The following is a 23,781-nucleotide window of genomic DNA, read 5'->3' on the forward strand; positions in this document are numbered from 1 at the left end:
TAGCAAAACTTTACTCAGATTGAACAAGAGGCTGGTTTAGATTGGATTAACAAATATTTAAAAAATTCAAACCAATTATATTCCTTAAACGTTGATTAGTTTAAACTTAAATATCTATTAAATTAACGTAACTGGTGTTACCTGCAAGTACCCACACCACAAATCATAACGAGAGCAACTCGGTGGTGTCTTTTCATAATTTTAATTTTTTTTTATTTGAAGTTATACTTAATTCATTCAACATTAAATAATAATTAAGACTGCTGATATTTATATGGAAGTAATTGATTATATTCAATATTATAAAAATAAAAGAAATAATTAGTACAAATACTGTTTCACATTTGTTATTCTTTAAAACAGACTTAAATGAAATTTTAGTTTTTTTTACTCTATCCACGTTCTTTTTTCCATTTTAGAATAGAGACATTTTTTTTTTAAATATTCAATTGTAATCTAAAAGTGAAATTTATGTATGCTTTATTTATTTTGGTTACATGATGGATACATACTTATCTTAAAAAAAATCTAATTATTTAAAATATAAAATATAATATAGAAATTAGAGGTTAGATTAAAATAACAAATAACTAAGTTAGATACTTTTTTTTTTCAAATTGAGTGACAGAAAATACAAATTGAATAAAATTGAAAGAATAAAATAACATTTAAAATTTTAAATATAATACATAATTTAATTAGGAATGAATGGATAAATTAGAAAAAACATGAAAAAGTAGACAGAAACACTTGCAAAAAGAAAAGAAAGTCCCGGTAAAGAAAAGCAACGAGTGCAGCATGGGCGTTACATAAGCGATAAGGATCCAAACTCAAAACACTGGCGCCTCAAACTTCAGTCCTCTAATTGGTGAGTCTCTTCAAACTTCCATTACAAATTCTCTTCTCCTTTATCATGCTGAAATGGAATGCGTTCTTGAATCAAGATTCAGTAACTTTGCTTTCACCTGAAGCACCACACACATCATTACATTTGCAACTTTTTCACTGTTTAAGGGGTAGGTTATTATGTATTACGCCTTACCTTTTCTTCTTCTTCACCAATCATGCCGCACTTAGGTTTCAGGGGGTTATTTTGCTTTTTATTGTTTTGCTTCGATTTTTGTTATTCATACTGTAACTAATTGTAGCACCCATTGATCTCCTTGCTTCGACTTTAGGCAAAATAGGAGTTTCTGACTGAGGTGAACTTTGACTCATATCGGTATTCTGTGTTCTTGAGTGTGGAGAGAGCGAGAGAGAGAGAGAGAGAGACAGCTACATTATTCAGGAGGTTGTTTATGCTATTTACTTATATTTTAGTGCGCATGAATACCGAAGAACAGGCGTGTGGTTGTTTTGTCGTCTTAGGATAAAGAATAAATTTCTTGGTGAGATTCATCCATAAAATCCTCCCTCCCCCTCCTAATTTTATCGGAGGCAACAAACATAATCCTTGTAGTTGTTAGTATTTCCTATGAATGAATATCATGAAAGTAACACATGGATTATCTGCTTAATTTTTTTCGAAACCATGTTAATGACTTTAGCAAAACCAGTTATTTATGAAAATTGTGTTGTTATAACTGTATTCTGCATAGTTGTTTTGGTTTTCTCTTCCTAGTTTTGGTATTGGGTTGTTGTAATGTATATACTTTGTATTCTGCTTTTAACTTTCATAATTTCATGACAGGTCAATTCGGATATGTCTTCTGATAGCGCAAAGGAAAATGTGTCGGTAGTTGATTCATCGGTCACTGAATGGAGGAATGACATTGGAAATTCAGATGATCCAGGTTTTGATAATATTTCTCTTGTCACATGCAGATCACGTGGATTAAGGAGTTTGCATTGTGGGGGGATGGAATTAGAGATTTAAAATTACTAAACATTTCATGTAAGATAAAATATGTAAAACAAAATGGCTGACAAAAAAGAGTGAAGTTACATATTTCTAACCTAAACACTCGTCCCACATCCTTCCTTCCATTGTTTACTTATACTTCCAAACGGTGAATCACCTTCTCAATCCATAAAAACTTACAAATCCAAACGTACTCTTAATTAGCAAATTTTTCTTGGAGTTGTCCATATGATCACTGACTTTGGCATGTGTAGTGAAGATTGGGATTGGGAATTTGTTATACTCAAAATCATTCATGTACATATCTATTTTTAAGCACAGATGCATGCATGCTAGCTTTTTTCATTTCATATTCTTTTGTATTAATATTTTTTTCTACTTTGAGTTCTGATTTATCTGTGATCCTTTTTGTTAGAGAGCTCCTCTTACAAGTGTAATGAAAACAATAATCCAATTCGGACAGATATAGCGGAACACTCTTATGGTCTGATAGGGCATCCAACAGGAATTGGAGTGGAAAAGTGGAATGATATTAAGTATTTCATCATTAAGAGTTTGAACCGTCAAAATATTGATTTGTCTATTAAGAAAGGAATTTGGGCTACTCAAATTATGAATGAACGGATTCTAGACGAAGCTTTTCATGTAAGTAGAGCCTATTTTTCTGGTCTCCAATTGTATTGTTGAAATAGTTCTAGGCTTTAGGGTCCGTCAAGAATTAGGAAATAAATTACCATAAGATAAAAATAATTTTCTTGAGAATTATCAGCATATGTTGCAGAACTCGGGCTGTGTAATCCTTATATTTAGTGTCAACACGAGTGGTTCCTTCCAAGGATACGCACAAATGATGTCCTCCATTGGAAGGGGTAGAGACAATGTTTGGAGTGAGGGAATCGGTAAAAGTAATCCTTGGGGCCGCAGTTTTAAGGTCCAGTGGCTGCGTTTCAATGATTTGCCTTTCCACAAAACTCTACATCTCAAGAATCCGTTGAATGACTATAAGCCTGTCAAAATTAGCAGAGACTGTCAGGTTTTCTTTTATTTTAACCGTTCAGATCTTTCAAAATTTTGCATATGTTATGCAATTGTAACTCTAAATCAAGTTGCCCCTCTTAGGAGTTATCTCCAGACATTGGCCTAGCTCTTTGTGAACTTCTTGATGGTAAGAATGATACCAATGACCTACTGACCAGGTATATTTTTTAGGGAGGCAATTGTTATCTGGTTATTGTCTAGCACTGTTTAGAGGAGGCTTCCTGCTTATTGGTTTTTGCATGTGCAGTTCCTTAAGGGGTGATTTTTCATTTAAGGGTCGCTATGTGAGTACTCCAAGTTCAATGGGAGACGAAGACTATAAATTTCGTCCACTTCATATGTCATGGTCAATGCCCCTGGCTTATCCTTCCCTGTTTTACCAAAATCAACCCGTAATAAATGAATTTCGTTCAACAAAGCAGAGATTCAGTGGGACAATGCTTACTGAAACACTGCCTATCTCTTCTTCTGCATCGCCACAACTGTCAGGGATTAAACGTGCTCATTATAGTGGACATATTCCAGAGCTACAAACAAAGAAGGACGTGTCTTCTCAATTAGATTTTTGGGGTGTGTCTACAGGCTGCCCTTTAGCCGGTAGTACCCTAACTGAGGATGATTTTCTTGACATGGTACTGGGAGTATTTCTTTCTTCCTCTAATAAATTATTTTTTATTGTTTCCATTTTATTTCTGATTGTTGGCTAGACAACCTTAAGAATCCTCTTTAGGGAATGACACGCGATCAAATGGCTTTGTCAAAGCCAAAACCAAATATAAGATCTTTCTTGTTCTAAAACGTGGTGCTATATTTCAAATGACCTTAACCTGGAAGGAAGTCTTATTTTTGCTATTAGAATGGAATATTGAATCACCATTTAGGCAGACTCTTGATTTGTGAAGAATTTTTATAAAAAAAAAATCATTTTTATGGCTTTGCGCTGCAACTATAATCACAATAAATGAATATTCTCCATTAGTGAGGAAACTAGTCAGATCTTGTTAGAGAGCATACATTGAACAATTTGTCATTTGGTTTGGATCATTTGACAGCTCAAAAGGCATGCAATGGTCGATCATGCAAGTCCTTCACTTTTTATTCATCCTGTTGTGACTCCGATTGTTATGTTTTTTATTTGAGAATATTCCAGTTTTAATGTGTCTTTCTATATTTGTTTCCTCTGCTAATTCTGATTGAATGTATGTTGTGTTGATTGTAGTCCTATGAAGAATACCTGGAGGAGGTCCATAGCAGAGGCAAGAAACAGTTACGCACCAGTGTCAGTATTTATATCAACATCATTTTGCTATTTTCTTGTGTATTTTTTTTATCTAGACATGGTATCCATTAGTCACAGGAAACCATAACCAAGGCATCAAAATTCTCAGGCAACTAAACCATGTTGGAAATGAATGGAATTGCTGAGAAGTAATCCACCTGATGGTGAAAGGTGAATGTCTTTACTGTAATCAAATTCCAAATCGTAATAAGTAGTCAATTCAGTGATTCCACAGCTAGGATGTATTTTGCAGGAACATAGAAGAATGTGTTGATAGAAATAGGAGCAATCCTCGTGGGAGGATTCATCAGACATCTTTTCCATGGTTACAACTTCTCTTACAATATGCGAATATGGTAACTTTTTGGGCAAGGAGGGCCTTTTCCTGTTTTCTTATGGCAAAGACGACATGGAAATTAATTGTAATTGTCTAAAATTAGAACTTGATATTGAACCTCGTATAAATGCGATTCAATTCCAAGGCTACTTTGAGGCTTGTTGACAAATTGTACAGAGTTTAGATTAGAGTCAGAACCAAAACGTACCTTGTGTATATAATATGCCCCCTATCCCTATGCTAAACTGGCATTTTTATCCCTGTGGAAAATTTTCAGCAAAGATGATGATGATATTGGTTTGATTTTTAAACTGTCTTTAATTTTGTTAATGTTTTGAGATTACTTTGGGCTCTATATAATATTGAACTCAGCATGTCGTATTTAAATATTTTCTATTTTTTTTAAAGCATGAAGAAACACTCGGTTTTCCGTGTATATGCTCTGTTTTTATAGATCTGAAGTTGATTGGATTACATATGATCGTCTGTGGGCCAAAAATGGGGAATGTCATTGCTGTTTGTTGCCTTTGATGCTTGAGATGCATAGAGAATATGTAAATAGCATTTCAAAATATTTTCTTAACATTTCAAAGACAACCTTAACAATACCAAAATGTTGAATATTGTTGATAAATATACTATACTACTCTTCCGGTAGAATTCTTTGCAATTGTGGCAGGCAAAATAGGGATATCTTTGGAGTACTTGATATCACTGCTTGGCATCCTTTGTTGGCATTTAAAATTTAGAGTAATGATATTTTAATAAATCTTCTTTTATATATAATTATATGACAACCTTCAATATAGTATTTAGACATTGTTCTATTAATTCAGACATTTATATTATTAAATTATTATAATTAGTTATATAAAATAAATGTTAAAATATTATTACTTTAAATTTAATTACGGAATTGTATGTATTTTTTAAATATTAAAATCATTTTTAAAAGGTTGTTTTTATTATATATATAAATATTAAAATAAATTGTTCTCCATATATTCAAAATTTGTATATATTTGAAATATTTGAAGATTGATAATATATGATGAAAAAACATTTTAAAAAGTTAAGGGGGGATAATATAAAACTATTAGAGGACAGTTGATGGTTAAGAATAAGGAGATTTCATTTTTTTAATCCACTTTTCCATTCTTAGATAAATAGTTATTCCTTAACTTCCTTAATTAAAATAAAGAACAATTATAGGCTTAACTTTCTTAACAAATTTATATAACAAGTTAATACGCATTATTTTGTTTTTTTATGGTTAAAACAATTATTTATTTAATTATCAATATGTTTTCAAGTACTTGTTTTATTATAAAAAAAACCTAGAGACTTGTAGTTGCTTTTATCTATTCTTTATAATAGACTTAAGGGTATTGTTCCCTCCACCATCACACCTTTCTTCCTCCATCTCTCCTTTACTATTTTGTCCCTCAGTAAAATTTTATTTTTAGGGTTATTATTTTTTAATTTTACTCATTCACAACTTATTTCACTAATAACCTATTCTAGTCCCGGACATAAGTAAAATACTTTTTTTTTTCATTTTAACATTATATTTCTTCCTTTCTTTCTTTCGTTATGAGATACTACAAGTTGCAAAAGTTGGTGGTGGTGGAAAGAATTATCAAGTAGTCTCCCTCTCGTGGTGCAGTATCCCTCTCGTGGTGTAGTGCGTGGAGTGGTGCAATGCGTGTCGTGCTTCCTCGTATTCGAATAAACCTTGAAATAAAACTTTAAAATAAAAAACGTAACCTTTAAATGGAGGTGACATCCTTCAACGGATGTCAACATCCGTTTAAGAAAAAATGGATGTCGACATCCGTTTAACGGATGTCGACATCCGTTTTACCTTAAACGGATGTTGACATCCGTTGAAGATGTCACCTCCGTTTAAAGGTTACTTTTTTTTTTTATTTTAGAGTTTGTTTTGTTAGGATTGATGTATACTTCCTCACGCTGGCTGATGCTCTGGACGCTCCTCGATGTTCTTCCACACCACGGCGGCGACGCTCCTTCACACCACGGCGACAATGGAAGCTTTCAAACCAAAAGAAAAAACTGGGAAGAAAAAGGAATGGAAGTGCGGGAGGTGGGGAGGTGAAACGAAAATGGGGAAAGGGGAAGAGAGTTCCGTGGGTGGGTGCTAGGAAAGTAAAATTAGGATTTCAAATTATTTAAAATAGAGTAAAAGTAAAAATCTTTTTAATATAAGAATATAATTGTATTTAAAATAATGTGGGGAGATGGAGGAAGTATAAGATGATGGTGGAGGGAGCAACACCCTAGACTTAAACATTTCTTATGCTTATAGTTTTTCAAAGAGTTAATCCGGAACAAGCCTACCAAAATTAGTTCATTTAGTGCACTCATCTATACTTTAGGAAAACCAAATAAATATAAATGGTTGTTGGTTGGTTATATAAGACATGAAAGTTATCAATATATCATAATACATATATTTAAGGGAAGAGTGTGTTTAAAGATATTAGGGTTCTAATATGTTCACAATCCTATTATATATACATACTTCTCAAGGTTAATTTCTTTAGAAAAAAGAGAAGGAGGAAGTCAAACTATCTTTTTCCAACATATAAACCTCTTGCAATATTATAAGGTAAGATGACATGAGTCCTTTAAAATTACAATTATGCTAAAATATGACTTAAAACGGTTTTAGGTAAATATTTGTATTTCTAATTTCATGTTTGACTGTGGTGCATGAAGTCAATATATAGCTAATGATTAGATGCTCATCTTTCATCAAACGTTTTTTATTTTTTGAAATTTTGGAGAAAAAAATATATTTCATGCGGAGATACCAAGTTGGTGTGTATAACTGTAAAACCAAATCTGTAACACCATAAAGCCAAGCCAAACTCTCTATTAAATTTTAGTGTTGCTCTCTGCTCAACATGAAAACATTAAAAGTATATTGCTATTAATATTTAATATTTTTCTTTAATATATTTGAAAATATTAAAATTAATATATAAGTGAATTTTGGCAGCTAAAATGGTACAATACATAGACTTTTCCACCTATGTGCTGGTGTAAGACCAAACTCATTTGTCTTTAACAAAATTACACCTTTTAAACTTTGGTTCAACTAAAAGGAGAATATATCAACAGCCTAAATAGGACCATTCAAAACTAATAACTTCATATTATTAGGAGAGTTAACAGTAGAGAATTACATATTTAAAGAAACTGGAATAGCTCCTGATGTAATTGCACTGCAAGAATGCATCTTTGGAGAGTCCAGGTTTCAATCTTTATTCCTTAAATACCAAATAACATGATACTCTAACTCGTCCAAATTTTCATAGGAAAACAGCAGCTACAGGGATGCTAACAGAGTATTTACCAGATACCCACCTGATAGAACCTTGAGAAAACGTGTGATTCCCTCTATTCTTTGCGTCCCCAGGAATAAATCCAACAGTGTATGTAACCTTCTGCTTCACCTCTGTGAATGTTATCTTAGCAGGGCTTATGCTTATGCCTACTCCCAAAGGTGGGTCCATTTCGGAAAAGTAGGTTACATTGGTGGCTCCAACATTTGTAAGTGTTCTAGTGTAGAACTGTGGAGTTGATCCCAACTGAATTGAAAACGAGGGATAATTGAGTTGAGCTTCCGGTATGGTTTTCACCTCGGAGCAGTCCACATTTTGGTTCAAAATCAGTCCAATTTCTTTGTCAGTGTAATTCAAGCCACACAAATAAGGAATGTAATCATTTGGTTGAAGATCATAAACAAGCCCGGGATCGTTGGCCTTCAAAGGGTTAACATGTCCAGCTCCTGTGGCAAAAACATCAGCCGGTAGAAGCCTTTGATCCAATATGGACTTCCCTCCAAGGTTCACTGTATTAGCAGTCGTCATGATTGCTGATTTTATGGCAGCAGGAGACCAATCTGGATGAGAATTTTTAAGCAAAGCAGCAATGCCAGCAAGATGAGGACAAGACATTGATGTGCCAGAAATGATGTTGAACGAAGGCACATTGTTGTCCAAAGACACGGGCCATGCAGCTAGAATGTTCTGTCCTGGACCAATGATGTCAGGCTTCAGAATTCCCGGGCTCGCAAAACTCGGACCCCTTGAGGAAAAGGAAGTAACTGCAGGTGCAAAGAGGCTTCCAATAACGGTTCCTCCGAACAAGATTGTTGCTGTTGGCGTTGAAGTTGAGTTTATGTAACTTTTGATGGCTAACCCATCACGGTAGCTTACGTGTGTAGCAGGAAGAACGTGAACCTCGGCAAAGGGATTGAAGTCTCCAATTACTGAGTTCATGAGGATCATGGCTATTCCACCAGCGTTCTTAACCTCTTGTCCTTTGTCTACACTTCTAACGAATCCACCAACCTCGCACAACACTACCTTTCCCGTCACATCCACGTTTTCCAAGGATCCAGGAGCACAGAAGGTCGACGAGGAGTTTCCATTTGCACCTGCATAAACAAGTGGTAGTAACGTGGGCGTGAAGTCGTGGGGTTGGAAAATAGATTCCCCGATGAACAGTTGCCCGTTGCCAAGTTTCGCTGTTGCTAATATTCTTCTGTCAATGGTGCTTGCGCCAACGGTGAGAATCCACGGAGCCTCATTAGATAAACTGGCATAATCAGGACCGGAGTTACCAGCCGAACAACTAACGAAAATTCCCTTCTGAATTGCGCTGAATGCACCAAGTGCAATTGGATCGTCAAAGAAAGGAAAAGAGGGTCCTCCAAGGGAGAGAGAAAGTACATCCACGCCATCCTCAATGGCAGTGTCCATTCCAGCCAGTATTGCACTTTCCAAACAACCAGAGAGATCACATACCTTGTACATTGCTAAGTGTGCATCAGGTGCCATACCAACCGCTGTACCATTGGCATTGCCAAAGAGATTAGCACCCTGCACAAACCTTCCTGCGGCTGTGCTGGCAGTGTGGGTCCCATGTCCAAAACTATCCAGCGGAAGGGATGAGTTTGAGTTCTTGACAAAATTTCTTGCACCAATGAGCTTGTTGTTGCAAGTCCTCCGTCCCGAGAATTCACAGAGGCCATTCCATTTTGCCGGTGGAAGTGGCATTCCTTCATCAGAGAAAGAAGGGTGATCAGGGGTTATGCCCGTGTCCAGAAGTCCAATTATGATGCCTTTACCAAAATCAGAATTGCTCCATAATCCCAGTCCCTGTTGCAACCCCAAGAACGTTGGAGTATGAGTTGTGTGTAATGAATAGGTCCTTTCAGGACGCACTGACACAACCTCCTCCTTCTCTTCAAGAGCTTCGGCTTCTTCTGGGGTCAATTCCACTGCAAATCCATCCATCACGTTGCGGTATAAGAAAATAATGCGCCGCGGGTTCTGATCAGTTTCCAAATTGGATGGAAGGAGCGAACGGTACCAACCAAGCAAGTCCTTAGACCGAAGAGAATCACCACCCTCATCAGACCTTTCAACGCGAACAATGTAAGTAAGCAAACTGTTTGGAACATTGATTTCTTCAGTTGGAAGATACTGTTCCTCTATTGCTTTGGCGAATTCTGGATTTTGGTGTGCCGAAGTTGTTGGACATACACTAATTAGCGCGAAAATAAGAGCAAGAGGCAATGCAAGTTCCATATTAGTGGAGAATACTTGCCTGGTTAATATTTATGATGTTCTTATAGAGTGGTAGTAACTGGAAACTCCACGTGGTTATATATATACTGTGGAAAACATAGTTGTTACCTATATAGTACGGGGAATATTCAAATTTAAGGTTATGCTGTCATCGATTAAACCAAGGTTTTTTCTGATCGGCTACTATACCAAAGTATATATATGCAAGCAGAGGCTAGCTGGTTAGAACTTAACTAGGTAACAACTTATCATCACGTAAAATTAGGCAGATGCATGCATGGTGATGTCCGCTATCCAATATTATTGCGGTTGTCTGGTTTAAATGTATGAATTATTTTATTTTCTTACCCTTCTTGGTCACAAAACCTCTTTGACTCATACATTGAGCTCATCATTCACTTTCAAATTCAAAATCTTACCTTAAAGTCAATGTCACTTTAACATTACAGACAATGTTGTGTCATTAACAATGGAATCATGATATATTAACAACTTTTTTTAACAACTTTTTTACAACATAATATGTATCACTATTTTATTGATCTGTTTGAATTTATTTTCAAAAAAATATTTGAAACAGACCAATCACAAGGTACCACGTATGTGTTATAAAAGAGTTGGCAAAAAAAAGTTGTTAAAATTTTTTTTTTCTTAACAATGAGCGGTTCCTCCTTTAAATGCAAAGTCCAACAACCATATACTAATTCACGTAAGTTTCCAAAGCACACTTTTCTTAATATTTTATTGAGATTTATGCTTATTCTCATTCTCTCAAATTTTGGCTAAGATGATAGACCTAACAATGATTTGTCTTAGTGATAAGTTGAGACGAATATAATGGTCCCTATACAAAAAGTCTTCCTGACAAGATATTCAGGTAAGCAAGTCCCGTTAAGATAAACGGCGATACGAAGGACTACTCGTGGTTGTGGTTGGTTGGAAATTCTTCCACTGGAAGGAGAGTGTACCTATGTGAAAGGGACTCACCCTTGAGAAGGAGATGGTTGGGATGTGAGTCTAAGTTCCACATTGGATGAAAATGAGAAGGTAGAACAATATATAAATGTGAAAGACCCATTAACCCAGTAAAAGTTTTGGATAAAGAGTGATGTAAAGAGTGATGCCAATTTTTTATATGACTACTCATATGTCATTCGTGTTTGTTGTATCAATATTACACAATCAAAATTTTTTACACAAACAAAATTTGAACGTTAACAAATATGATATATAAGGTTTGTTTTATTAACAAAACTATTTGGTATTCTTAATTTAAATACTTATTTATTTTGATAATAAATTTCTATTATTCAAGAGTAACTTTAGGTTTTTGAACAGAGCTGACTAATAAGTTTTTGTATACTTGTATTTAACGTAATTTCTTCCTGCTTTTTCATACGTTTTTTCTTGTATCTTATAAAGAAGCTTTTCATTTTTGGTTTTTTTATTATATATGTAATTTGAAAAGAATTTCGAATTAATCTGAAAAGTATTTTAGTTTTCAAATTATATAATTTAAAAGCAATTCATTTTAAAATATATAACTTTTAAATTATATAATTTGTTGTTTTTAATTTTTAAATTCTATACTCTAAAAGTTTTTCTTAAAGGAAAAAAATGATTCTTAGGATGCATAATCTAAAAATAATATTCGACTTCGGACATGAGATTTGGGATCACTCAAAATATTCCTTTCACACTTTTTTTTTTAAGTCTCCTAAGGTTGTTTTTATAGTTTTAGTTATCAAGTTTTTCAAAGTTCTTAATATTTCTTTTTCAAACCGATATACCTATTAAAGGTACTTCGACTTGGTTAGTATAGAAAAATTTTAAATTCACAGTAAATATAATTATTAGCCACCTTATTTCGTATTTGTATTTGTAGGTTTCACACAAACTTATAATTAGAACCGGCTTTATGAACAGCTAACCAAGCGTTGCACAACTTCCATGCGCAATATTTCTTTCAAGGAAAAGGAGAGAATTTATGGAGACGAAGGATTGTCTTCTCAGAAAAGTATCATTCGATTTTCAGCAGGCAAAAGACTATATTTCATTAGAAAACTATGGCATTAAAAAATAAATGACAAGTGGTGCATTTCAGCCATGAGAGATGATCTGAATACAACAAATTATTTGGTAATGAATTAAATGAGGTGGTAGAGCAGTAGCAGAGCAGGGACAGGGACTTAACACATCGCAGACATTTCATCCCTTGCTTATTTCTTGAGCATGCATGCAACTATCCATCACTCGAAAATAACCGATATGGGGATTCTAACGGTGTGTTTGTCAGACACCCTGATCCAGGTAAGAGAACCCTGAGCAAAACTATTGTTGCCCCTATTTTCCTTTTCCTGTGGGATAAACTCCACAGAGAATGTAACCTTCTGCTTCACCTGCGTGAATGTTATCTGACTAGGGTTCACGCTCATCCCCGTCGCCAGAGGAACTTCAAGATCCACCACGTAAGTTGCCTCTGCAGGTCCAACGTTCGTCAATGTTCTGGTGTAGTCCTGTGTAGTTGACCCCAGCACAATAGAAAACGAAGGGTAATTCAGTTGTGCTTCTGATACGACTGTTACACCGCTGCATCTCACTCTCTTTTGCACAAGAATTCCTATTTCTCTATCATCATAACCTAAGCCACACAAATAGGGAATGTAATCATCTGGCTGAATATCATAAACAAGCCCCGGATCATTCGCTTTGTTAGGGTTAACATGGCCTGCACCGGTGGCAAATATGTCAGCAGGAAGAAGCCTCTGGTCCAATATGGGTTTTCCTCCGAGGTTGAGTGTGTGGGCAGTGGTCATAATTGCTGATTTGATAGCCGCAGGAGACCAATCAGGGTGTGCACTTTTGAGCAATGCAGCAATACCACTAAGGTGAGGACAAGACATTGATGTTCCTGAAACAATATTGTATGGTGGGAATTTGTTGTCTACAGAGATAGCCCATGCAGCTAAAATGTTCACTCCTGGTCCAACAATGTCGGGTTTCAGAATCCCAGGACTGGCCTGGCTTGGACCCCTTGAAGAAAATGAAACAACTGCGGGAGCAAGTGCATCACCAATCACGGTTCCTTGGAACGAGATTGTTGCATTTGGTGAGGTAGTTGAGTTTATGTAAGACTTTATGGCCAACCCAGCAAGGTAACTAACTTCCACTGCAGGCAAAACATGAGCAACAGCGAAAGTACTGAAGCCCAAACGTTCTGGGTTGGCGAGAATCATGGCAGCGCCACCAGCGTCCAGAACTACTTGTCCTTTGGCTACACTTGAAAATCCTCCACCTATGTCGCAGACCACCACTTTTCCCTCCACATCGACGTCGTCTAAGGAGTCAGGTAAACAGAAGCCGGAGCTGAGGTTCCCATTTGCACCAGGATACACAAGTGGCAACAGTGTAGGGGAAAAGTCTTGGGGTTGGAACAAAGATTCCCCTGCATATTCTGCACCATTTCCAAGTACTGCCGATGCTGCTATCTTTCTGTCAATAGTGCTTGCACCAACGGTGAGGATCCACGGGGCTTCGTTGGAGAGTGTGGCATAGTCAGGGCCAGCGTTTGCGGCTGAGCAACTAACAAAAACTCCGTTCTGAATAGCCGCAAATGCACCAATGGCAATAGGGTCTTCAAAGAACGGAAGAGAGCCTAATCCAAGGGAGAGAGAAAGAACATCAACACCATCATCAATGGCTATGTCCATTGCGGCTAAGATGGCACTTTCAGTGCACCCTACTTGATCATTGCAAACTTTGTACATAGCTAAGTGAGCATGAGGCGCCATGCCAGCCGCAGTTCCCCGAGCGTTGCCAAAAACACTAGCGTTCTCTACAAATCTTCCAGCAGCTTCCGCAGAAGTGTGAGTTCCGTGGAAGAAGTTTTCAAAAGGAGGCTCTTCAGCAGCGCTTTTGACCAAGTTCCTTGCACCAATTAGTTTATTGTTGCAGGTTCTTTGCCCTGTGAATTCACAGTGTCCGTTCCATTTGGACGGTGGAGGTGGCATCCCTTCATCGTTGAAAGATGGATGGAAAGGGTATATACCTGTGTCTATGACTCCAATTATGACGCCTTGGCCAAGGTTGGAACTATTCCACAATCCTCCTTGTGGCAGCCCCAAGAATGATGGAGTGTGTGTTGTGTGCAGAGAAAGTGTCCTTTCAGGACGAGCTGACACAATCTCATCTTTCTCTAGAAGAGCCTTGGCTTCTTCTGGGGTTAACTTCACGGCAAATCCAGAGGCCACATTGCGGTAAGAGAAAACCATTCGATCCTTCTTGGAGGTTTCTGGAAGGAAGGAGTGGTACCAGTTATGCAACTCTTCTGATTCAAGAGTAGGTCTACTTTCTACCCTTTTCACGTGAACAATGTAAGTTTGCAAGTTGTTCCCATGGTCTTTGGCAGATGAACTTGCATTGGTGCCAAGCATGAAAATGAGACCCAGAAGAAACGCAAGCTCCATCACATACTTGCTTTTCTCCATAGTTGGGAACTTAATTTGCTATACAAATGTTAAGTACTTGGTTTGAGGTTGGCTTAATGCCATGCATGTGTGTATAGATATATATATATATACACACATGTACACATGCATGGAACATAAAATGGGAGTGATTAACAATGGCCAATTGGTCAATGTTTTACTATACTCAGCAAAGAAAGAAGGAAAGGGCCTGCAGTATAATTAGCGTTAGTTTTTAGCCTTGTCTGTTATTTTGTATGAGAAAATAAAAATAGTGGTAGAAGGCGTAATTTCTTACGATAATTTGCTGGCCTAAGACGGTTTATTGTGTGGAAGTATGAAGAAAATGAATACTTAAAATAAGGAACTAACATGGTAATGTTCGCTCTAACTCTTGTGTGATAATTAATTGGCGGAGACTCCACTCTACCGACAGCTGTGTTCTATAACTTTAACGTCATATCATATGCTTCTCTTCTTCTCATCAGTTGCATGCAAAAAGACAATTTACATATTTATCTATACAATTTTGTCTATAATTATTTGTAGCGACTCTTTCTTTTCCGAATAAATTTTATATTCGTCAAAGAGAATTCTCTTCATCTCACTTTTTTTTTAGTTCTTAATGTTTCAACTATTATATACCTGTTATCTTGAAAATTAATCAGCCGATGTTATCTGTATCAAGGTAGATGACAGTAAGAATGGAATTAGGTTCAGATAATTTGAAGGTTTGAGTTTATATTTTATAAATGAAAAAATTAAACAAAAGTGGAACTTAAAAAAAGCTAAGAAATACTTCAATCGATTGTCATGTAAAAGAGAAAATTTATATCTTAACAATTGGCAACTTGAGAGAACATTGTTTAGTGGTAAGATTATATGGTAATAGATTGACAGTGAAGAGAAAGTACTTTTTTTTTTCAATTAAAAATTGAAATTAAAAAGTAATTTTGAGTGTCAATGTATCATCATCACCTTCGAAAACATAGTGTTTCATGATTGATTATTTGAGTCTCAATAATTTTTGTAAATACAACCGTTTGATAAATGTGATTAATAATAAAACATTCAATTAAGATATTAAATTGAATTGTTGAACAAATACAACCGAAATTTTTGAATTGTATTGTCGTGAATTTTTAATATTAAAAAATCATTTCTCAATAATTAACCAAGTGATACTAATTTTTAAGATATAATTTTTCCACTTCTAAAGGAAGCTTAAATACGTAGGTGTACGGATAACTCAAAAAACCTTCTTGAAAGGGCACAGAATCAAACCAAAAGTAAATACATACGGTGTATTCATATGAGTAAAAACAATTGGAGATCATGTAATTTTATACAACTATCTTAAAACAATACTTTTATTTTTATTGAATAATGTAATTTATATTTTAAGTGAATATTTTATTATTAAAATGAGTTTCCATGTAGTTATTTATGTAGAATGGTGATTGTCAAAATATTTTTTATTCCTCAATAGCTCGCTGTTTCAAGAAGAAACTAATTCATTCTTGCCCTCTTCTAGATTTAGTATACATCGTGTTGTTTTGACATTTAGACGAATGATGCTTTAACATCAATTTTTTTTTTACAACCATTGATACCATTTCTCATTACCCTTCACTCTTTTCTTTAGAAATACAAAAAATATATGCACATAGTCTTGTCAAAAGTTCTTGGAAAATATTATTGACACATATAGTTTGTAATGATATGTTAACAACTTTTTAACAATAACTACATGTCCAAAAATTATTGGTTCATTTTAAATATTTGTTTTTAAAATATTTTAAATGCAATAATGAAAAGCTGTCACTTAGACAATTATCAAAATGTTGTCCTGGAAAGTTGTTAAAAAAAAGTTTTTCATGTAACTTGCGTTCAAAGTTTTTCTACATCCAAAGTACCTGTTACAAAGAATAACTTCCAAAAAGCACCTGTATTTCTCTCTGCATCTGACTTGTAAGGTCGACTCCCTGATATCGGAATCCAAAGTTACAAAATCTAAAAGATTTTCACTCACGGGATGTAGTTCAGCTGCTGCATATCTTAACCCAATCTCATTTTCAGTGGCCCTGATCAATGTTATAATCAGTTCAAGTATAAATACTTCATTAATTTATCACTTTATTGGGCCTAGAAAGTTGCTAACTTCTGTCCAAACAGCAATTTTCTAAGATCCTGTGTACTGAAAAATAAAATCTGAGAAAGCTGTTGGCGCAAATTACATTCAGCTCTGTAGTAATACCTGTTAACGATTTTATTAACGGATTGTAATCTAGGGGAAGTTTTACAAGATACAAGTGATGCAGAATTTAGTATGCTAACTTCTGTCCTAACAGTAATTTTCTAAGATTCTGTGTACTTGAAAAAATCTGAGGGAAGTTGTCAGGTTCCTGTTAGATTCAGCTATGTCATAATTGAAGTTCAACTCCGTAGACATATTTTCCCAGCTATCTTGCACATTGACCAATGCTTATATTGCCGTCATCGAATACCCAAGCTCCTGCACCATTTCAGCTGAAAGTGGATAATATAGCCAATACCGAACATAAACAGCAGCAGCAGCAATTATGCATACCTCCTCGCAGTTAACAGAGTACCGGCTTCAGGGTCGCAGCCTTCTCTCCTACTGTGAATTTGCTTTCCTCCAAATATGAAAGGCGTTTCCTACACCAATTGTGTCAGCTAAAAGATGAATATTTAACATGAAAACCATTCAAACTTGAACGGGAAGAAGCAAAAAGGGATATGAATAAAAATCAAGGGTAAACGTATTCTTCATGCAGAGCTGTATTACCTTTGCATTCCCATGAAAAGAACTCCCTATATTTTCTTTTGAATCCTTACACCCAGAAAGAAACAACTCAGTATGATACCAAGACAAATGAAAAACAATTTATGATCGTTCTATTCAATTCAAAATTATAGAAGGAAAACCTCTCTAAACACTTTAGAATGCCGAGGCAGCTTCAAGTGAGATCCATTATTTGACTGGACTTCTGATGTTAGGGACATCTGCTAACATTTTAAAATAGAAAATGAATGAGAATATATGAAATTAGATATCTTGAATCAAAAAGTAAAAGTACAGATTAAGTGAAGAACCGGTCATGCAAAATAGCTCAGGAGTAAATTAAAAGAAATTGCAGTAAAGCAAAAATATATATATATATATATATATAAAAGGAACAATAAAAAGATTAGCCTTAATTCACCTTGCTAAAGAGTTCAATTGGTGGGTTATGCTGAATCCTCTTTTCCGTATGGAAGTTAAATTCCTGTATGAATTGAAGCAAGATGTGATATAGACAAGTTCTTTAACCATACTACCGTTATTATTAAAGGGTGAAAAAACAAGCAAACCAACTCACCATTGGCACAGTGGTTTCCTGCTTTCTGTTCCGGAAAACACCAATATCTCCTTTACTTGAAAGAATCTGCACGGACAATACCGTTCGTATCACAGCAGATCAAACAAATAATAGTGGAAAGAAAGGTAGAACATACTAGATGCAGTTAAGAGAATGAAAATGAACTATTTTTATAAAATTAATGTGAATCCCCCCACTTTTTCATTGACACATCTTTCACAGATCAAACTATTCAAATACAGAAAAATCATAAGCAAAAGAAGGTTTTATAAGCAAAAATTATCATACTTTCATTTACATTATTTATTTTGAGTTTGAGATTAAGTATAATAACTTGAGTTTCAAAGGTAGACAAAATGTGAAAGAAATAACTTTATGTTTATCCTAAGGCTGGCTGGGTGACGAAAATAAATATCTTCTGAATTCACAAAAGAAAAAATTACAAGGGAAAATGAAAATAAGATACAATTCATAAGTAAAACTAGCCCACAAATGTATAATAAATGTCAACCGGACCACCCACTATAGTGGTAGAGCCTGGTTATAACTTGGACGGGTTTTGTTTCTCCTTAAAAGGAGAAGTTTTGCCAAACAGAATTTTAAGATATGAAACTTATAATAAATCAATTCTCTTTTTAATGAAGAGAAGTTTTAAAAGGGAACTCTTACAGAAGCTAGTTTTGGCAGCTTTGGATTTCGACTTCTTTTCCTTCTTTATTTCAACTTGAAATAGTTACAGAAATACCAAAATCTTTAACTTACATTTCGAGTATTTTTAATTTTAACTTAGCTTTTAAGTTCTAAGAAAATTGAGCCAGACACTAAATCAACATTTTTTAGTCTAGATACAAATGGCAAGTATATTATATAATATAATGATGATAACAGTTCTTATTTTCAAAATAACTGCTTTTCTACATGAAACTGAATTACTTCGAAGACCAAGGACCTGTTTGTTTTCCCCCGAGAATTAGTTTGACTAGTAATTTAACTTGGGACTGAAACTGTGTTTGCATGAATGATAGATATACACACATCTTATGATAAGAAAAACCAATTCGTAATGCAATTGACTTATATATATCTCTTAAAGTGATTAAAAATTGTATAAACTATTTTAATTAAAGATATATGCTTGGTTAAAAGTAAGAAATTTTAAAATCTTAACTCATACAACAACAGGAATGTAATTTAAAGTTTATTGTTTCATTTCTTTGTAGGACCGAAGTCCAGGTATATTCATACCAAATACATTGCTAATATCTGGTTACCTTCTTATTAAGAGGCCGAGCTTTAAAACAATATGCAAAATCCAACCCATCATGCTTTGGAACACCCATGCCAGATGGCCTGTGTGCAAAGGAAGTATTTTGAAGTTATACCATTGCTGCATGATTTATTGAGTTAGAATGTTAATTCTGCATTTATCATCACAGTACCTTCTCAAATCCCCGATTCTATTTTCTTGAGCAGAAACAGTGGTAGGTTTGTCCAAATCCTGCAACCAGTAAAGTTCAATTTCCCAGATACTATTCTCCTCTATCTTGAAACAATTGTTTGACTTATCTATATTTTGTAACAAAAAACTAAAGCAAGAAAATCCAGGTAAAAAATCACAAGCAATTGCAGCTTCAGAAATTTCATAACCAATGTAATTTGTATATCGGGTACAAGGAAAATGAATGAGATTGGACTAATCAAATAATACAATTATGTAAAGAGACAATAATATTACTATTTAAAATTGTGGGAGCTAAATTAACCTTATTTGAATCATTGCAATGAAGTGAAGATGATGAAGACGCGGATGTATGCTGCATGGCCCTCTCCTGTGTCTTGAGATGAAATTCCTGAGAAGCAAGAGATAAAAAGAACATGAGCAAGATAAACAATGCTGTCTCTGGCAAATTGTTGGTTCAATTCTTCTCCACTTCCTGTATTATTGTATTTAGTGTGTGTGTGTGTGTGTGTGTGTGTAATAATTAGGAAAACTGAATCTTTGTGTTTATTATATCCACTACATAAATATGAAGTCCATGTTGTACTTGAAACACAGTTTCAACTTATGTTTCTCTTTGCATGCTCTGCATGATGAAATGGTAATGAAACCGGATGAAGTACAAAAGGAAGTGTCAAGAGCTTACTTGAAATTCAGGCAATCGGGGTGTGCTCCTCTTGGAAAATGGTAACGAAGGAGCATTTAGAATCTAGATTATGAGCATAACTAGTTAGGGAAAGTGAATTAAAAGGTTACAAGAAAAATGAACCTAAACACAGCAAGTACCAACTTTTCTGTTTAATGGCCGGGCTTTGAATCTGGGGGCTGCCACTGTCACAACTTCTGCCTCTGCAGCATTTTTAGGTCTGGAAAGCACATGTGTAATAAATTGAGTTCAATTATGTGAGGGGAGAAAATGATCTTCACAAAGATTTTAGTACACTAGAATAACAAACCTAATCCTTTGTGCTCTGTGAGCTGTTTCTAAGTCAGGCTCTCTAGGAATTGTAATCTTCAGCTTGGAATGTCCACAATTTTGATCAACACTTGCAACCTGCAAGAATATGCAGATTTATAGAGCACCATCATGTGACCTATTTTCAATCCGTAGTTAAATATGGTCCCCTTTGCCCTAAGGAATTTAATAACTACTTTAGCTATTCAAATTTGCAAAACAATGAGGATAGAATTTTTGTTCTTTCTTTACAAGAAAAAATCAAATAGGGAAAGCAATAATGAATAACAACAAAAAGTACATGGGACAGAATATGAGCATCATACAGATCAATAATATTTGACATGTACAATCTACGCATGCAGTCTGCATCACAGTCCTTACCTTCTTAGGTGCCTTGTGGACAAAATTAACTTGCTGCTTCACATCACCAACCTATCATAAGAAGATACAGTAAGCAACTTCAACTGCCCTGACAAAAATAAATGGAATGCTGGCAAAAGACACATTTAAATTCTCGGTTCATGGTTTCAAGTACTTCCAAGCTACCCAGCAAACATGGAGCCAAAATTAATTCTAATAATCTATGATGTAACTGTTCACCACGAAAAGATACTAAGTTCTCATAACTTTCTTAACCACAAATGTATCATCAGCAAATCATTGAGAGCCGAAACAAAATTTTAACCACAAATGTACCATCAACACTAAACGTTCAATTCCTGGCTTATATCCAAACATTCAAGCAGAGACATAAGTAACAGTTGCCACTTCAGCTATAAGATAATTACAGGCAGAAGATTAGTCAAATGTACAGACCTTGTGCAAGCTGCCACCTTCTAATTTCTGTCGTTTGGCAGCTTGACACTCTATGCCAAAAGACGTAGACAAATTCATTTTTTTGTTGCCATCTTGTACTTTCTGAAACCTGAGGACAAAGGAATAGTTGAGTTGTAGATGAAATAAGGAAAAGCAGTTTTTTGACATCCATGGATTGGAAAGCTAGATACTACAGTTGTACCATAAAACATCACAGCACTTGAGAGTAAGTAGGGACTGAATGCAGTCATATTCCGGCATGCTAGACTTCATATGGACAGAGTGACCATCCAAGCAAGAAAGCATTTAAATAAGTGCACCATGTTTGAGAAAAAATATATCTCATGGCAAAATGCAGTGATATAATTCATTTAAAAAAGGAGCTTGCCAACTAATCAAGTGGTGCTTGACTGTTTGATTTTTACTAATAATTCACGCCTTGAATCTTGAGAAAGGGGCAAGTTTCTCCAATAATTACCTTGAGCTAACAATTTGATGGGGCCGATTTTGCTTAGCCAACTGACTAGCAGTAGGTTTCATTAGTGTTGAACCCTTCATGGCAGCAGGTTTAACTTTTGAACTCAAATTGCCATTGATTGTCTTGCTACTAAAGGTCAGTCCTGCAAAGATATAATTGGATGTCAAGCTCAAAGTGGTGGAAAAAAACAGTTCGAGATAGAGAGTAAGAGGAATAAAACTTAGAGAAAAATACAAAAAACATAATGTCCTAAATAATAGAAGAAGAATCTAGTGAATTATAGAATAGAAAAACTAAAGTTTAAAAACAAAATTGCTTAGAACAAGATATTAATTTCAGCATAGACCACCAGGTTTGTAATCATACAACAGTATGATTGCCTAAGACAACGGATTGGGTTTAAAGAATTTTATTTTTCATGAAGCCAAATTTAAAGTGGTGCAACTAATCAGTTGATGCTTGGGGAAGGCTCACAAGGTGCTATATCAGCATTTTTTTTTCTTCTTAAAAACTGTCTTTCCTTACTCAGCAAATCTATCATCACGCCATCTATAAGATTGGTTACCTGGAGTTACTTGTAACAGTTTCCCGTTAACATCCCGTGGAACTCCACTCAGCAAGGCAGAGATGTTCCCGCTATCATCCCCTCCTTTTGAACCTGGCGAGTAGAAAAAATACATCAGTGAGCTCTCCTTCTAAAATATTTATTAGTAGAAAATTGGAGCCAACTCTCCTTCTATTCCTGACATTGCAAATGTAGTTCAGCATAGTCCTCTACAAAATTCTCACATTAATCCCTAATCTTTTTGCGTAAAAAGGATTGGGTTAAAGTGAATGTCGCTTTGAAAAATCAGGATTAAGATGAGCATAAAGTTAAATACGGAAGTGACAAATGCGCACAACAATTCAGACTGAGCACGAGAGTAGATTGCATACCACCGTCATAGTGAAAAACGGAGCGCGAAAATCCAATCCCCGACGGAACATTGTTAGGCTTGGCACCGTGAACGGTGGTTGCGCATTCCCGACCCTCTGATTCGTCCTCTCTCACCACTAGCTTCACCACAAAAGCTGAAATAAAAATAAAAAAATAAAAAATAAAAAGGAGTGATTCGCAAACAACGAGCATTTATGAAGAGGTATGAAAGAAAGGAAGAAAAAGAGGGTTAAACGGACGGGAAGGAGGGTAGCTGACGGCGGATTGAAACCAGAGTTGAGCTTGGCGAGCTTGATCAGGAGTTTCTTGCACACTGAAATCGAAGAATCGAACTGCGTCGAACTCATAATCCAAATCAATCTCATGAGCAACAAACACCTGTGAATCTTCTATCTCCATCTCTTCCTCCTGCACCATCATCATCATCATTGCCGTACCTTCTTCTTCGTCGATGAGATAGGTTTTGGTTCAAATGTCAAATCGCACCGCCATCATATTATATTGTATTATGTTTAATTTAATTTAATGTAAATAAATGTTTTGTGTGCGTTCAAACTCGCGAACTGAAAGAAAGGATGGCAGTGCCACTCTTGAAGTGTTTCAGTTGAGTGTTGAGGTTTCGTAATTACACCACAGCCACAGGGATAAGTATTATATTATTATTTTAATTAGATGATAATTAAGATAAGTGCAAAACAGAAATGGGAAGACATCGGTTTTGTAATCTTGTTTGTCTGGTTAGTGTGGGACCCACATGAGGTAAGTGAGTAACGACCAACGATCCAAAATTTGAATTGTGTGGGACAGTGTGTTTGGACGGATTCGCCCTTGCCCTACAATTTGAAGGGAAGGTGTGCTTTGGGCTGCGTCATGTGTGGTCACACTCCTCAGACTCTGCAATTTCGGCGCCCCCTCCTTCACCTTTCGCAATCCATCATATTTCCAAACCAAATTCTTCCCAACGGCTCTATTTCTTCGTTCTTGGGCTGGGCTGGGCCGGGTAACACAGATGCAATCCAAACAAAAGGTGATGATTGATAGTCGCACATCCTTTTTTATTTTCACAATCCCTATTTCTTTTTTTACCAAGCTATCCTTGGCTGAATTCA

General features: G+C 35.5%; 4 protein-coding genes across 14 annotated transcripts; 1 reads left to right on the forward strand and 3 right to left on the reverse strand.

The window, feature by feature from the left end:
* The first annotated feature begins 741 nt into the window (after nucleotides 1–741).
* On the forward strand, nucleotides 742–4,826 carry LOC108334563 (uncharacterized). Of its 10 annotated transcripts, none has more exons than XM_017570411.2 (9): nucleotides 742–868; nucleotides 1,691–1,793; nucleotides 2,277–2,506; nucleotides 2,631–2,894; nucleotides 2,981–3,057; nucleotides 3,147–3,531; nucleotides 4,119–4,178; nucleotides 4,251–4,349; nucleotides 4,432–4,826. In XM_017570411.2, exons 2-8 carry the CDS (start codon nucleotides 1,703–1,705, stop codon nucleotides 4,293–4,295), a joined length of 1,152 nt encoding a protein of 383 aa, XP_017425900.1. In that variant the 5' UTR covers nucleotides 742–868; nucleotides 1,691–1,702; the 3' UTR covers nucleotides 4,296–4,349; nucleotides 4,432–4,826. The 10 variants fall into 10 exon arrangements, with proteins under 10 accessions (XP_017425900.1, XP_052725598.1, XP_052725591.1 ...); XM_052869638.1 differs by having other exon boundaries at nucleotides 2,325–2,506; XM_052869631.1 differs by lacking the exon at nucleotides 742–868 and adding an exon at nucleotides 875–1,016.
* A 3,016-nt stretch (nucleotides 4,827–7,842) lies between these two features.
* Nucleotides 7,843–10,143, reverse strand: LOC108334754 (subtilisin-like protease 3). The gene has a single exon (XM_017570694.2). It carries the CDS (start codon nucleotides 10,134–10,136, stop codon nucleotides 7,851–7,853), a length of 2,286 nt encoding a protein of 761 aa, XP_017426183.1. The 5' UTR covers nucleotides 10,137–10,143; the 3' UTR covers nucleotides 7,843–7,850.
* A 2,242-nt stretch (nucleotides 10,144–12,385) lies between these two features.
* Nucleotides 12,386–14,623, reverse strand: LOC108335588 (subtilisin-like protease 1). The gene has a single exon (XM_017571619.2). It carries the CDS (start codon nucleotides 14,621–14,623, stop codon nucleotides 12,386–12,388), a length of 2,238 nt encoding a protein of 745 aa, XP_017427108.2.
* A 2,216-nt stretch (nucleotides 14,624–16,839) lies between these two features.
* On the reverse strand, nucleotides 16,840–23,277 carry LOC108335289 (protein TPX2). 2 transcript variants are annotated; one of them, XM_017571271.2, is made up of 18 exons: nucleotides 22,912–23,277; nucleotides 22,672–22,806; nucleotides 22,301–22,393; nucleotides 21,736–21,877; nucleotides 21,258–21,366; nucleotides 20,823–20,873; nucleotides 20,440–20,537; nucleotides 20,274–20,349; nucleotides 20,130–20,192; nucleotides 19,749–19,835; nucleotides 19,425–19,483; nucleotides 19,257–19,335; nucleotides 17,986–18,051; nucleotides 17,830–17,892; nucleotides 17,552–17,629; nucleotides 17,412–17,456; nucleotides 17,193–17,281; nucleotides 16,840–17,131 (listed from the first exon to the last, which is right to left on the reverse strand). In XM_017571271.2, exons 1-18 carry the CDS (start codon nucleotides 23,099–23,101, stop codon nucleotides 17,128–17,130), a joined length of 1,527 nt encoding a protein of 508 aa, XP_017426760.2. In that variant the 5' UTR covers nucleotides 23,102–23,277; the 3' UTR covers nucleotides 16,840–17,127. The 2 variants fall into 2 exon arrangements, with proteins under 2 accessions (XP_017426760.2, XP_017426759.2); XM_017571270.2 differs by having other exon boundaries at nucleotides 16,840–17,117; nucleotides 22,912–23,276.
* Between the last annotated feature and the right edge of the window lie 504 nt (nucleotides 23,278–23,781).

Source organism: Vigna angularis, chromosome 10 (genome assembly GCF_016808095.1).
Source record: "Vigna angularis cultivar LongXiaoDou No.4 chromosome 10, ASM1680809v1, whole genome shotgun sequence".
NCBI lineage: Eukaryota > Viridiplantae > Streptophyta > Magnoliopsida > Fabales > Fabaceae > Vigna > Vigna angularis.

What these genes read in the sequence shown, in the direction of transcription:
- LOC108334563 (XM_017570411.2), top strand. Translation starts at nt 1,703, where the DNA reads ATGTCTTCTGATAGCGCAAAGGAAAATGTGTCGGTAGTTGATTCATCG. An exon ending in TGGAAATTCAGATGATCCAG is followed by an intron (nt 1,794 to 2,276) that starts GTTTTGATAATA and finishes CCTTTTTGTTAG; the next exon opens with AGAGCTCCTCTTACAAGTGT. An exon ending in AGAAACAGTTACGCACCAGT is followed by an intron (nt 4,179 to 4,250) that starts GTCAGTATTTAT and finishes GGTATCCATTAG; the next exon opens with TCACAGGAAACCATAACCAA.
- LOC108334754 (XM_017570694.2), bottom strand. Translation starts at nt 10,136, where the DNA reads ATGGAACTTGCATTGCCTCTTGCTCTTATTTTCGCGCTAATTAGTGTA.
- LOC108335289 (XM_017571270.2), bottom strand. Translation starts at nt 23,101, where the DNA reads ATGATGATGATGATGGTGCAGGAGGAAGAGATGGAGATAGAAGATTCA. An exon ending in CATCAAATTGTTAGCTCAAG is followed by an intron (nt 21,367 to 21,735) that starts GTAATTATTGGA and finishes CTTTGTCCTCAG; the next exon opens with GTTTCAGAAAGTACAAGATG. An exon ending in ATTGCAATGATTCAAATAAG is followed by an intron (nt 19,484 to 19,748) that starts GTTAATTTAGCT and finishes TACTGGTTGCAG; the next exon opens with GATTTGGACAAACCTACCAC.
- LOC108335588 (XM_017571619.2), bottom strand. Translation starts at nt 14,623, where the DNA reads ATGGAGAAAAGCAAGTATGTGATGGAGCTTGCGTTTCTTCTGGGTCTC.